Source organism: Oryza glaberrima, chromosome 1 (genome assembly GCF_000147395.1).
Source record: "Oryza glaberrima chromosome 1, OglaRS2, whole genome shotgun sequence".
In the NCBI taxonomy this organism is placed as follows: Eukaryota; Viridiplantae; Streptophyta; class Magnoliopsida; order Poales; family Poaceae; genus Oryza; species Oryza glaberrima.
The window spans coordinates 19,834,513-19,849,097 of record NC_068326.1 but is presented as its reverse complement, the minus strand read 5'-3'; the positions used below and the strand labels follow the sequence as shown (position 1 = coordinate 19,849,097).

The following is a 14,585-nucleotide window of genomic DNA, read 5'->3' as shown; positions in this document are numbered from 1 at the left end:
AATATTCCTTATTTTTTAAAATTTTAAATTTTCGTTATTTCTAAATTGTATTTTTATATGAACTTTACTATTTTTAATTCCGAATTTACGTTAGTTCTATTGTATGTCTGTATGGACTCTAGTCTTTTCTTCCTACATTCCTTACTTTTAATTCTGAATTTTAGTTATTTCTAAATCGTATTTCTATATAGACTCTGTTTTTCCTTTTTCTCCGATTAATATGAGAATTTCTAGGCCATGAGAGCAAACATAGAGGATTCTTTTTCTATTTCTTTTAATAAGTTAATAGATAGATTGTATTTATATATAGACTCTATTTTTCTTTTTCTCCGATTAATATGAGAATTCCTAGACCATGAGAACGAACGTGGAGGCTTTTTTTTTCTATTCTTTTAATAAATTAATAGAAGATTGCTTTAGCCCCTACGATACAATAGCTAAATCTACGACTCAACAACTATAATCCTCATTTTGTGCAAGTCTAAGGCCAGCTGGGTGGTCACCCATATGCTACTTGGTAAGTTGCATGTTACCAGAAGAGAACCCTGAATGTAATTGGCGTGGCAATGCCACTGACCACCGTCAAGTGCATCAGTTGCTACGATCTGCTTCCTTTTAGCAGATTCACCTTCAGGAGAGCTTTTAACCTTCTTTCTCAGTCTTTTTGGACGTTTGTTCTCGCTGTTGGTTTGCTTATGTGGTCTTTTGATGTGTTAAGTCAAGTGTCTTTATGTGATATAAGTTATAATGTTGTTGTAGGAGCGGTGCTATAAATCTGTAATCTGGGTTCATCCCAGAACTGTTATCATAGGGCTCAATAGACTGTGTTACAGTTTTTTTAAAAAAACAATCCATCATGTAGGATTTGTGAAGAAATATATACTTGGTATGTCTTTATCTTATATGAGTACGTAGTCTGTGGTTTCTTAACATGTTATAAGTGATGTCCCATTATGGTCCTATAGAAATTATATCCTTCTACTATATATATATATTGTCTCATCATACCAGATGTGATATATACATGATTCGAAGGGAATCTTTTAGCTCATAAAAAACTGCATACATAGCACCAATTTTGTTTTTGGAAACAAGAAAAATACTCAAAAGAGGTAGTGTGTATAAACAATTGATAGTGGGTAATTGTCCTATAACCCAACGATAAACTCTCTCAAACAAAGCATTTCGGGCTCAAACAATTCTGTCAAAAGAAGTGCTTGGCAAACAAACGGTTCCTCTGGACAAGAGCTGATAACATCATGAGCGAAAAATGTAAAGTCAACTGAACAAGAACTTGTATACCAATAGCTTATAGAGGGCTGGGGTGCTTAACCTGAAAAAGTTCTCGAGAGCGCTAAGGGTAAGATGGCTATAGCGCACCAGTGGAAGGCACCGAAAAAGACATAAGTAGGGCTGGATACGTGACAAATCCGAAAAACTACTCTTTACGGCAACGACAGCAATAACAACTGGAGATGGGAAAACTATTCTCTTTTGAAACTCAGCATGGATGCAAGGAAGAAGTCCAAGAAACGTGGCGTCAAAAGTCTATGCAATCTCCGATAGAAAAAAAAAAGGTCCCTCCGAAAGACAATCGAAGCCAAAATTTGGGCTTAGGCATGAGCAAAACACCTCGTGAACTTAATATCTTAGGAGTTGTCCCTTTTTATAGTTCTTTCATACTTGTATATGTAACTTTTACTACTACTATATTCAATGAAATTAACACATCCTGTAACGGTTGGTTAAAAATAAGAGGTAAAAGAGAACTGAATTTATGTTTAGGCCAGGTGTAAAATGGACTGAGTAGAGTTTACGGACAAAACAGGCTTCGCCCTTTTTTCATGAGGAAATTATATTTCGGTGCCTCTTAGAATCAGGGTTTGAATAAAGGTATATAGAGTTTGTTGAGCGAAGTTTAGGGTAGTACAACAAATCAAAAATGTTGTGGCAAAAATAGTTTATAGGAATAAAATGTACTTTTGAATTTTTGTGCGTATGCAGAAACATTCCCTGAAACTTCCTGGCTCAAATTATAGAATAACTGCATTGATTCCAAAATAATCGAAGAAGTCCAAATTTGGACGGGAAGTAGAAAATTGCAGTCGCTGCATCTCACTCAACACGGTGCTCCAGATCGTCCAGCAGCCAGCCAGCATTTGCTGCTCTGCATTCTACAGGTCAATTCCAAAAACACCAAAGTAGTGAAGTACCCTGCATCTTCCTCCTCGGCACAAACAAGTAGGAGTACTCGATAATATTGACCGAGAATGTTTTAGGTCCCTTTCATTTGTAGAAAAAAAGATAGAAAATTAGATGAAAACTATCTAAAGAAAACTAGCCAAATCCTCCAAGTTTGATCAAGATAGATAGTATCATAAAGAAAACTGTATGGTTACATGTTATGCATTTCGACAATATAGTACTACTATACTTCTAAGGTTCTATACAGAAATATTTCTGAAACATGATTAACTATGCTGGATATTCATACTTCCTTCATAGGTAAAACCAACTTCAATAAGTAGGAATAAGCACACTCCCGTTCTTTTCTCCAACAAGAGTTGGATGAAGATTAAGATTTTTTGGCACGTTTTTCAAATAACTAAATAATACGTTTCGTGCGAAAACTTTCTATATGAAAGTTGCTCTAAAATATCATATTAATCTATTTTTTAGATTTGTAATAATTAAAACTCAATCAACCATACGTTAATACCATCTTATTTTATATAAAAAACTTAATCTTCATCTTCATATTTATCTCCATAAGATTCGAACCCCACCAAGCCGTAAGTTGATCGAGAGCACAAAATGCCTCCTTCGAGGAAATTAGCCGGCTTCAGTGCTTCTCTGCATGCCTAGCTAGGTGCTTGTCATGCAGATTACGTAAAGATAGTGGAGTAAACAGTACGACACAATAAATCGAACTCCTTTTCATCTCAGGCATTGCATGGATGGTCGCCAGCCAAGCTATCCTATACGTGCGTGATTTTGACTTGACGAATCGAACTAAATGCCATTTCGCTATAAAGTTAATTTGAGTCTCGCCACTAACATTGCCGGCGACCCCAGATTTCCTAAAGATTTCCAGTTTATTTTCCACGTTGACTGGAAACCTGATTAATTGACGGTTGATCGATCAATTCGATTTCTGCAGAACTTAAATGAACTCAGTGCGCATGCGATCAGTTTTGGATTGGGTCTGCTGAAATCGATCGACCAGGAGGACGGTTTCAAAAAGGTTTGCGTTTGGTTCAGGAAAATCTTTTCAGAAAGTTGTTCTGTTTGGTTCAGGAATGTTTCTTCCCTTTCCAAAAAGTTAACACCAGCTCTACGCGTACGAAGATATGTTCAGAGAGAGAAAAAGGGCATGTCGACGATGATGAAGAGAAAGGTGACTCATCAGAATTCAGAAATGGGGCAAAGATTTAATTGGACGGTCAAGTCCGTTAATTAACCTGTTCAATTTTTGCTCCGATTCGCACGGTTTTTTGCAAACTCTGTTGCCAGTGGATTTTGATTGGAGATTAGTACTGCTTTTTTCCTTTTTTTTTTTTGGTAATTTTGGTCGGGCTCAACATGCCGACATATATGTCGCGAGTCACTGCCAGAGCAGTTAATTAATTAGTAGTAACAAGTAGGTAAAAAATAATATGTCAAGTTGCTCACAAGTGGTCGTCGTCGATCATGGCAAGTTGCCGTGCAATTTTCATATTTATAGCTGATAGCAAATGCTCGAAAACAATAAAATTTTCAGGTACTGTGTCGTCGGCCTATTCGCTCTTTTTTTTTTGTCTCCAGCAGAATATAGTCTTATCATAAAGCAATGATTGCAGATATACAGGCATATAGCTGATGCACACTACAAAAATCTCCAATATGATTAGGATCATGATTCGATCATGGTCTTTTTGTGATGATTAATTCTAAGCTTCCAGCTCCAATAAATGACCCTTTTGTCATGCAAATTAATTAGCATGCAGAACTATTTACTAGTAGTATGATGCTAAATAGTATAATTTACCACCAAAACTTTATCAGTATTTAGCATGCTATACCAAATTTTAGAAACCTACGTTTGGACAAACATTAACAATAAAATTAAAGTTGGAAATTAAGGTACCAAACTTTGAGAAATAAAAAGTCAAACATCGAGAGAAAAAGGCAGTGTCAAACCAAATAGCCTAGTCACATCTTGTATAAACACGCCACTCCGTATTGGATCGTACACTGCATTTTGCTCATCCTGTTGGCTGTTCCTTGTAGCTTTCAATCATTCAGTTCGTACAAATCTCTCACAATTGGTGCAATATGCATAACAAAAGAAAGTCAAATGCAAGTAGATGATAATATTAAGAGGCGGCTGGCATGTTTCTATCACCATCATTAATGCTTACATCGTAATCGAATGTGTGGCTGCTGCACACTAATTGAGTTGACGATCTGATCTTCTCATTTATCTCTTGGCAGCAAATATTAATTTGCATTATTTGATGACGCAACTACTTGCTCCATTTTTTTTTCTCTTGTCGCTCGTAATATCTATTATTATATACTAAAAATCCATTAAACTTCCTACAAACACTCCTATAGCGTCATGTGTCACCCTACAAATACGTCTAAGCTGCCACGTGATAAAAATAACATCTAACCATCGGTTTTCATTTAAACTGGTGACCAAGACCATTCTTTTACGTCGTTAGATTACAAAGATAGGAAATACTAATCTACCTTCAATCTGGACCCCACCCATTTGTGTGACGTGCGTATACGTACGTACACCGTAGACCGTACCATCTCCTTTTCCTATTCTTTTCTCTTCATTCTATTATATCTCTTATTTTCCTTCTATTAGTTACAAAGCAAAATTTATATAAAAACATTTAAGCAACTATTTCTTTAGAAACACATAACAAAACCAAACACTCACAACGCACGCATACTCATCTCCTACTAATGCACATACGTATACTCTATCCCTATGAGTAACTATAGTATTTTCTTAAAAGACACATAACAAAACCAAACACTCACAACGCGTGCATACTCATCCCCTACGAATACACATACGTATACTCTATCCCTACGAACACATTCGAAAGCATTTAAATCATACATCTAATCTTATATGCTTATGTTGTTAGATTTATAGTATCTAATCATGATCGGCCTATGTTGCTAGATTATTTATGATTAATAATTTTACAGTTAAAAACCATATTTACCATAAGTATGTCATTATTATGGATAAGTTTATACTTGAAATCGTAACACCCTATAATTATCTTAAAGAAAAAAATTCATCTCCCGAAATCACACGATCCATTTATCTCTTTAGATTGTTTTACATTTAGAAAACAATGTTCACTGTAATTTAAATTTTCATATGTCACTTTGGGGGTTATATTTTCTAACTTTACCGTGACATTCAAATAATTATGAACTTATGAAAAATTAATAATGATATAGATTTTATCGTTGTATATAACTGCATAATAATTAAATTAGATCTATAATGCTAAAGTAAAATGGCAAAAGGACTAAATCAAATTATTTGGATAGAATCTAATAAGTTTGTAAAAAAAATTAGTTCTTACTTTCTTACAAAAGATGTCTTTGTTAATTTATATGTAAGTATGTAATAACTTGCACCAATCTGAACCAACCAAAAAGGTGACTAACTTGGTTCTAGAAATGAAACACATTTATTAATGATAATAGTTTAATAGGATTTGTTAAAAAAGCCACTAAACATTCAACTAAATAAGAAACACCTTACTTTTAAGTTAGACACGTTTTCTAAACAAACTAAATATAACTCTATACTGAAGAGATCATATATAGTTTTTTATAGGGATGTGTTAAATATTACTATTTTGAAAGCTAAAAAATAGTTTGGAAAAGTTATCTAAGCAATGCGATGAAGAAAATTTATAGAGAAATAGTGGTTTTCATGGTGGGTATCATCCTGTTGATATCCCGTCTATTAAAGTTTTATAAATGAAATCTATCATATATGCCCACGTAACACGTGGGCTTCTAGTTGATATAATAGCATTTAGTGTGTACTATGTGCTTCACAATTAAATTTTCTAAAATAATGTAAAACACATGCAAATGTTTTTTTATTACAAATATATTGGTGTTACCTTTAAAGTTTAACTCTTAACATGTCTTTGTATTCTCCTATCAATAAAATTTTTAATCTCAAGTTCATATATTATAAAGGCCTATTTTCGAACAGAGAAGGATCTCCGGATGTCGACGGCAATAACACTGAAGGTAGCAAAGCAACGGCGGGCTACAGCAGCTGGTTGTTGCGCAGCCGTAGTCACAACCCAGTCTGTCGAGCAGCCCTGAAGACTGTTAATTTATTTCATATTATGTTTCTAACGAATATGATACAAAATTATTTTAAAATATAAATCTGACGATGTATAACATACATAATATTATACATAATATTTAGTACAGATATGGTTAGGATGATTATTCGTAAAAAATTTTTGAGTTTGGTTTTCTTAAAAATAAGAGTGTGAGGGAGCAGTACTCGTGAGAAAGATAAATTGATTTGTACGATAATTTTATAGAATTCTTGAAGCGTTGTAGCGCCGTAAAACGGACGGCAGTTTTTCTCATGGACAGTGAGCTCTACGGACGGGGGCGGTCGACGCATGCATCAGAACAACGCAAGTGTCTCCATCGTTGAGTTACTCCAAATTATTTTTACGGTTGAAACGGTCTCCGTCGTTGAGCTGGTTCTGCTCCTGAGCAGTGAGAAAAACCACCCGAAACAACTGTGTACCATGAGGCTTCTTTGACGGTCCATAAATGCTACGTCAGTGTCATATCAGGAAATGTCCAAAAAAAAAAGTGTCATATCAGGAGGATCTTCTCACACCACAAAAAAAAAGAAAAAAAAAAGAACACCACAGATGATAAGATTGCTGGCCCAGACCTACTCTTCCGTCCCATACAAAACCAATTTAAATTTAGTATTGGATATGATACATCCTAGTACAATAAATTTGGACATACTCTATCCAGATTCAATGTACTAGAATATGTCACATGTTACATTTAGTAGTAGATTCGTTTTTTCGGGATGGAGGGAGTACCGAATTTACTCCTACTCAGCTCAGAGCCTCAGACCTACTATTAACACTTGTCATCATGTACTACTCCTACTCAGCGCAGTTGTGGGTTTCAGTGTTCAACTTTTACCGTCTGTCTTATTTTAAAAATTTTTATTATTACTATTTTCATTGTTATTTGATAATAAAATATAAAGAGTACTTCATGTGTGACTTAATTTTTTTTAAAATTTCATAAATTTTTCAAATAAGACGGACGGTCAAACGTTAGACACGGAAACTTATGGCTGCACTGAAAATGGGACAGAGGGAGTATTATTTTAGAGTATATTTAAACTTATCATTAGACTTGTATCATAAAAATTATAAATGCTTAAAAAAAATTTCCGTACTATTACATCCTAAACATAAACACTAATCTATCATTCGTCATAACTTAAACCATCTAAAATTTATTATTGGTCAAAATTATAACAGGATTAATGAATATTAGCAAATGGATACTTGTGTAAAATTTAGTAGTAGGAACAGAGGGAATATTCAAAGCATATCTGCACCTGCATACTGCTATATAGTTTCTGTATACATATTTTTTTTAGTGAATGTGGATTTTGGTAGTACAAAGAGCACTTGGGACTTTTTGTTGAGCTTTTGAGTTTGCTTGGTTGACAAATGAATTTTGAGCCCATTATATCTAGTGTTGTTCATTGCATTAGATTTTTATAGAGTGTATTTTCAATTTTAAAAGAGTCAATTTTTGTGGATTTTGACCAACAATTTGTGAAATCAAAAGACACATCTAGTGTATAATGATTACAACTAATAGGTGCCATTGTTTTCGTTTCGTTCCACAAGTCCTTGCATGTATGGCTTATCTTGAATTTGAAAGCTTTTACGAAAATAAATCCAAGCAAAACAATTTTTCCATTGAACCTTAAAAACCAAAACCTACCACAGGAATTTTAAAAAAGCGCATGAAAAGCAAAATCCTGAATTTACAAGGCACTTCGGCCTTGTTTAGTTACAAACTTTTTCTTCAAACTTTCAATTTTTCCATCACATTAAAATTTTCCTACACACATAAACTTCTAATTTTTTCATAACATCGTTTCAATTTCAATAAAACTTTCAATTTTAACGTGAATTAAACACACCCAAGTACAGTTTGGAATTACTGAGCCCCAGCAAACAGTATTAGAGCTTTTCCATGCAGCCGCAGCAGTAGTAGTAGTATCAACTCGTTTACCAGAAGCCATCTACCACAAGTGGAAGAAGGGAGTCAGCGGCAGCAGCAAGCACATCAGGCGGTAGAAAACAAGAGGTAGGAGTAACTATAGAAAATTCTACCGCGTTTAGTAAAGGCAAATGAATCGTTTATTTGTCCCTGTCTGCTCCAATTGTCCCTGCCTTCCTGTCCTTTAGTACGGATATATCTAATTAAAGAAAGAGCATTTGTTTCACTCAGGACCCTGCTTAGATACCCTTATTGCATACTGACCCTCTTTACACGTAGTATATTCCAAAACGCTCCCTTCGTCAAAAAATAAAAATCAAATCCTAGCTTTCATAGTTAGGACTGTCTCTCTCTCTCTTTTTTTTAATGAGAAGTGTATATGGTGCTAGTAGCTACTGGACAAATAGAGTTACATAATACTACTAGGGTGTAAAAAAGAGCTTGAGGCTCACGGCAGCTTGAGCTCCAAACAAGCCAGAATACATATAAATTTTTATTTAATTAATTAGTGGATGAAATATGTCATTTATATGTATCCACATGATAAATTAACATGTGTTGACATCATCCTTTGTTTTAGCATGTTATTCTTGTTCTTCTCTTTTGTCAATGAGATTATCCAGTTTTTGCAAGAGATGTCCTTATCCTTGTTCTTGTGTTACACTGATTACAACTTACAAGGCCAGCTCAATAATCAAGCTCGAGCCGAACACGCGTGAAAGCTCAGAGGTTACGCATGCTCCGTTTGAGATTGCTCGAGTTTGTGTTGAGCTCGAGCCCTAAACAGTGAAGCTCGCTTGAGATCGGCTTGTTCAAAGTATATAATTAATATTTTCAAAAACCCTTTTACTAAGGTACTATACAATCCTCAGTTTTAAATATAGTTACATTTTCTATGAATATAAACACAACTACATTTAGCGACAGAAGAAGAACGAAGAGATTTGCTAAAACTGGGGCGGAGCTAGAATAAAATAAAAGAGGGTTCCACTCGCTTGTTTTACTCTGATTTAAATCAAATTTAGCTTGATACGGGTGTCTAAATTTATACTGATATGGTATATATATAGTGAAAATAGATAAATTATAGGTAAAAAATTTTTTAACGGGTTCCTGGACACTCCCTAGCTGTACTAGCTCGCCCAGTGAGTCTGTTGCGTAATAGTAATAATTGATTAATGGTGACACGAGAAGGACCGAATTGCAATTCAATTCTCCTTTAAACCAAAAAAAAAGAGAAAGAAAAGAAGAGGCGAAAAGAAAAGAAAACTCGTGGAGGTGAAAGGAAAATTTTAGTCGTCAGTCGTCACCTCGCCGGAAGAGTACAAACGAAACCGCGCGAGAGCGAGACAGGAAAACCGAGGCATAGGCATAGGCATAGGCATGGCCAGCCAGCCGCGTCGACGTATACGCGGAAGGAAGCATCGTCTCGTCAAGCTCCCCTCCGCGCGCGCGAGCGACGACCGGTCAGTCCGTCTCCTTCCTTCCCCACTCTCGCCTCCCCAATTTGGACTTGTGCTCTCCCTCGCCCCTGCTCCTACGCTGATGCAGTCAGTCATCACTAGTAGTCGCCGCACAACAACCGAGTGATCCATCCATCCATCCATCCATCCATCTATCCTTCCTCCTCCTCCTATATATGGGCGAGCCAACCACGCTGCCTCCCAATCACCAACTGCCCAGCTCCATTCCTCACCCAACAAGCTCACCGCCTTCTCCTTCATCATCTTCCTCCATTCATCGCCGCCGCCGAGCTCAGCCGGTATGCACTAGTACAGCAGTAGCTCGTTGCTCCCTTCTTCTTTCTTCTTCTTCTTCTTCAACTCTCTGCATCAAGGTTCAAATTAGGCCTGCCGTTTTTACTTCCTCTCGATAATTGTTTCAAGGAAAACAAAATGTTTTCTTGGGATAGGCCACCAATGGTCTACCGTCTACCTGTTGACTCCCCATGAATAAAAATCGGTTTTTATATATATTTTGATATCTAGTCAGTTCAACCAAATGGTTGCTATCTGCCAGTACAAATCTGATTCTGAGATGGATTTCGTTCCAACTTCCAAAGCTTATCTTATTTTTGGTCCATGATTTTGCAGAGCAGTTGGGAAGGGAACAACAAGTAGACGTCGTCTTCGTCTTCTTGAAGCCGATGACTCTGCGGCCACTCAACACAGAGAGAAGCTTCCTCCTCTCCTCCCCGAAGCCACACAGCCCCAGGGATGCCTGCTCGCCGCCGGTGAGGTCGCCCTCCTCCACCAGGCTCCTCGCCTGCAGGAAGCTCCCCTCCTCCTCCAAGCCCATGGCCACCGGCGCCGGCGTCCTCGAGAGGTCTCTCAGCTTCAAGAACTGGGAGCCCACTGCCGCCGAGGAGGCCGCCGTCGCCGCTCCGCCGCCGCACGATGAGGCGGCCAGCCGGTGCATCAACGGCGCGCGGCCGGGGATCCTGCTGCTGCAGCAGAGCCCCAAAGCCAAGCAGGGCGACGCCGCGACGTCGCCTGCGCAGGCCGCGCTGATCGAGTTCATCTCGCCGAAGCCGCGGTCGGAGCTGGACCAGGCGGCGACCAAGGTGCAGAAGCTGTTCAAGGGGCACCGCACCCGGCGGAACCTCGCCGACTGCGCCATTGTCGTGGAGGAGCTGTGGTGGAAGGCCTACGACTCCGCCTGCCTCAACATCAAGTCCATCTCCTTCTTCGACGAGGCCAAGCAGGAGACCGCGGCGTCCCGCTGGTCCAGGGCCGGCAAGCGCATCGCCAAGGTCGGCAAGGGCCTCTCCAAGAACGAGAAAGCCCAGAAGCTCGCGCTCCAGCACTGGCTCGAAGCTGTAAGCCCCTCTTCCTGGAATTATCGATCTCACCTCTTTGCTCTTGTTTGAAATCATGAAGAACTCATCACTAATCTGCTCAAAATCTTTTTTTGCTGCTACTTCAGATCGACCCGCGCCACCGCTACGGCCACAACTTGCATCTGTACTACGACATCTGGTCTGCGAGCTCGAGCACTGAGCCATTCTTTTACTGGTAAGTAGTTAGGAGTAGTAGACATCTGAAACTAATGTTCAGTTCATCTGACAAAGGTTCACATTGGTTGTAGTCAGTGGTTAATGTTGTTTTCTTTGGGTTTTTCAGGCTGGATGTAGGAGCTGGGAGAGACATGCATCACCAAAAGTGCCCGAGAAGCAAGCTTTATTCACAGCTGATCATGTACCTTGGACCAGTACGTGCCTTCAGCATCCTTTTCCTTCTCTGAAGATCTCCGAATCTGAAACCTTTTGCAGTTGCCTGACAAATCTGAATATATTGTTTCTGTTTCAGAACGAGAGGGAAGCTTTTGAAGTTGTTGTGGAGGGTGGGAAGCTGATGTACAGGAAGAGTGGAGTTCTTGTGAACACCACTGAAGATTCCAAGTGGATATTTGTGTTGAGCACAACAAGATCATTGTATGTTGGACAGGTAATAATTGGAATGTAGTATCCGTTCTGTTTTATTTTGCGGGTTCCGCATAGCGCATTCTTGTGTTACGATGAATCGATTCTAACTGCGTTTAATTTAATCCTCTGTGCAGAAGAAGAAGGGTAAATTTCAGCACTCAAGTTTCCTAGCTGGGGCAGCTACAACGGCTGCTGGAAGATTGGTTGCCAAAGATGGTGTTCTTCAGGCGATATGGCCATACAGCGGTCACTACCTCCCAACAGAAGAGAACTTCAGAGAGTTCATCAGCTTCTTGGAGGAGAACAGTGTTGATCTTGCCGATGTCAAGGTAAATTCAGCACCAAACAACTTTTGCTTGTCTCAAAACAAAACGTCTTCAGGGATGATATCTGATGAAACATTTCCAATGCGATTTTGCAGAGATGTTCGGTCGATGACGATGAATTCCCGTCATTCAAGAAGACAGAGGAGAAACCAGAGGAAGCTGAGAAGCCTACTGAACCCACACATGATGAGATCATGGACAGCTCACAAATTGAGCTGCCTGAGGTAGACATAGTGAAGGAAGCGGTTGTCAAAAACAGCGAGGACACCGAGGTGGCACCGATCATGGCCAGCCGCCCATCCTTCAAATGGGCAACCGCGAATGGCGCTCGCATTGGCTGTGTCCGGGACTACCCGGCTGATCTACAGAGCATGGCTCTTGAGCATGTCAATCTTTCACCAAGAGTGGTGCCCTCTCCTACTACAAACAGGCTGCCGATACCGTCTCCTCGGCCAAGCCTGAAGATCAGGCTGTCACCTAGGCTGCACTACATGGGTCTCCCGACGCCTACCGGTTGCAAGCTCCCGATCCCGAGCCCGGAGATCAGGAGGTCACCAAGGGATCAGTTCATGGGGTTTCAGACACCGTCAGTGTCTCTCACACTCCCAAAGCTTGGGAAGTGAATCAAGTGATCATGCCATGGCATTGTTCATGCAGCGGTCTCATGATATCAATAGTGCTGTTATGGAAGCTATAACAGCAAAATTTTTTAGTTAGTTGTAGCTTAGATCAGAGATGACACCATTTTTGTCGTTTGTTTTGTTTGTTCATAAGTGTGCTGCCATTCTTTAGTATGTTCATCCTCTTTGACCTGAGGTGAATCCAGGGCACGGTGTAAACAACGAGCTGTATAGCCTGGATTCGCAAACTTTCAAGTACAGAATGTAACTGGATTTTTTTGAAATAAAAGAGATTATTTTGCTCAGATTCGTCTGTGAAGTAAATATTGTGTTCAAACTATGCATGCCAATATGCCATGATGCTGTATGAATGAGAGCGCCAGTTCGCCAATACTAACACAACAAATTTTCAGCATCTTTGCGTGAATATAAATTTTAGTCTCAAACTAACACAATGGGTTGGCACTGAAGTTCAAGATGAGAAATTATGAATGAACTCATATAACAAAAAGGAGAAAAGGCCAATTCTTGCAGGTCAATTTCTATTGTGCCAGCTGAAAATCTTGGACGCGCAGGAGAAATGGACGCCAAGTTTGCAAGTTTCTTACCTTTTCCTTGCTTTCTTTTTCAGTAGTTGACCCTTTTACTTCTTGAATAGAAACACTGCAGCGAGGAGATGATGTTGAGCTGTATTTGACTTTTCCAAAGGGGGGATATCAAGATATACTTGAATATCATGAGGATTTTCAAGTATTAACTTGTTCTAGTTGCATTTGATCATTAGAGCATGATTGCATGATATTTCTGAAATTCCAATCCTGCGCCCCAATTCCAGGTATCTGCGTAAGATGCTGTTCAGTACTAGAATTTATCGTTTTCAAAAGTCCTGAAGCCTACTATTGATGACTCTGACCAAATAGGCTCCCAAATATATCTTTGTTGACTTTCTTTGTAGAGGAAAAACTTAAAGGGCCCTTTGAAATGGAGGATTGGCAAAGTATTTTTTGAGATTTAATTTTCTAAGGATTGTTTTCCCTATATGCTCCTTTGGTTCTTAAGAAAAGGTAGGAAATATTCATGTGATTGTATTCCTATGGTCCAATTCCATGTAAAAAAGAAGCAAGAGATCATATCTCTTTGGGAACTTTGTTTGTTCAATTTTTTTTTATCTTGGTTTCAATCAAAGGCTGCTCTTCAACTTCTCTATGTTTATGATCCCTGTAGAATTGAAAAAAAAACACATACTACTTTCATTCTTGCGTTTTTTCTGTTCTTGTGTGTTTTTTCTATCGTGCGTACCAACGAGACTAAATTATTTTCCTTTTGAGAAACGCAATAAATTGGCCTTAAATACGAGCATCCGTACCAAGTCTAAAACTTGAACCCTGATGGACAGATTCATCACATGAACCCAATGAGTTAAAACTACACTCATTTCGTCCAAGAAGGCTAAACTGTGTTCTTTTGAAGCTTTAATTTCCCTTATTTGGTTTGCAAATATGGGTGCGTTCAAAACAATTAGCTATGGCAACAGCTGCACTGCAGCTACAAGAGTCAGCAAGCAAAATTAGGCTAGGAGGGTTGCAGCGCTGCGGCTATGCAGCCAGCCCATCTGAACCGAACAGCCCACTAGGGTTGAACGCAAAAAGGATGCTTTTTTTTTTTACTGTATTTCAAATTTCCAAATTCATAGTATTTTCTTTTCTTTTTGTGAGAACATAGAATTCTCTGTTAGACGCGAGATTCAGACGCTTGTGCTGTTTGCTCCCTTTTGGAGGACCGAGATGAATGTTTGATCGTTGAATCGATTCAAATTGTTTGATGTGAATGCGCATGTACTCCGGTTGGTAGGTGCAGCTCTTTCCGATCGGTCAACCTGAACAA

General features: G+C 38.8%; 1 protein-coding gene across 2 annotated transcripts; it reads left to right on the top strand.

Moving 5' to 3' along the window:
- Positions 1-9,820: 9,820 nt before the first annotated feature.
- Positions 9,821-13,006, top strand: LOC127760916 (IQ domain-containing protein IQM1-like). Of its 2 annotated transcripts, none has more exons than XM_052285202.1 (7): positions 9,821-10,093; positions 10,430-11,149; positions 11,257-11,345; positions 11,454-11,541; positions 11,640-11,777; positions 11,890-12,084; positions 12,177-13,006. In XM_052285202.1, exons 1-7 carry the CDS (start codon positions 9,971-9,973, stop codon positions 12,702-12,704), a joined length of 1,881 nt encoding a protein of 626 aa, XP_052141162.1. In that variant the 5' UTR covers positions 9,821-9,970; the 3' UTR covers positions 12,705-13,006. The 2 variants fall into 2 exon arrangements, with proteins under 2 accessions (XP_052141162.1, XP_052141212.1); XM_052285252.1 differs by having other exon boundaries at positions 9,975-10,093; positions 10,425-11,149.
- The last annotated feature ends 1,579 nt before the right edge of the window (positions 13,007-14,585 follow it).

Bases quoted from the DNA above. Each gene is read 5' to 3' on its own strand.
- LOC127760916 (XM_052285202.1), top strand. From the start codon at position 9,971: ATGGGCGAGCCAACCACGCTGCCTCCCAATCACCAACTGCCCAGCTCC. The intron at 10,094-10,429 runs GTATGCACTAGT...TTTGCAGAGCAG, and splicing joins GCCGCCGCCGAGCTCAGCCG to TTGGGAAGGGAACAACAAGT. The intron at 11,346-11,453 runs GTAAGTAGTTAG...TGGGTTTTTCAG, and splicing joins ACTGAGCCATTCTTTTACTG to GCTGGATGTAGGAGCTGGGA.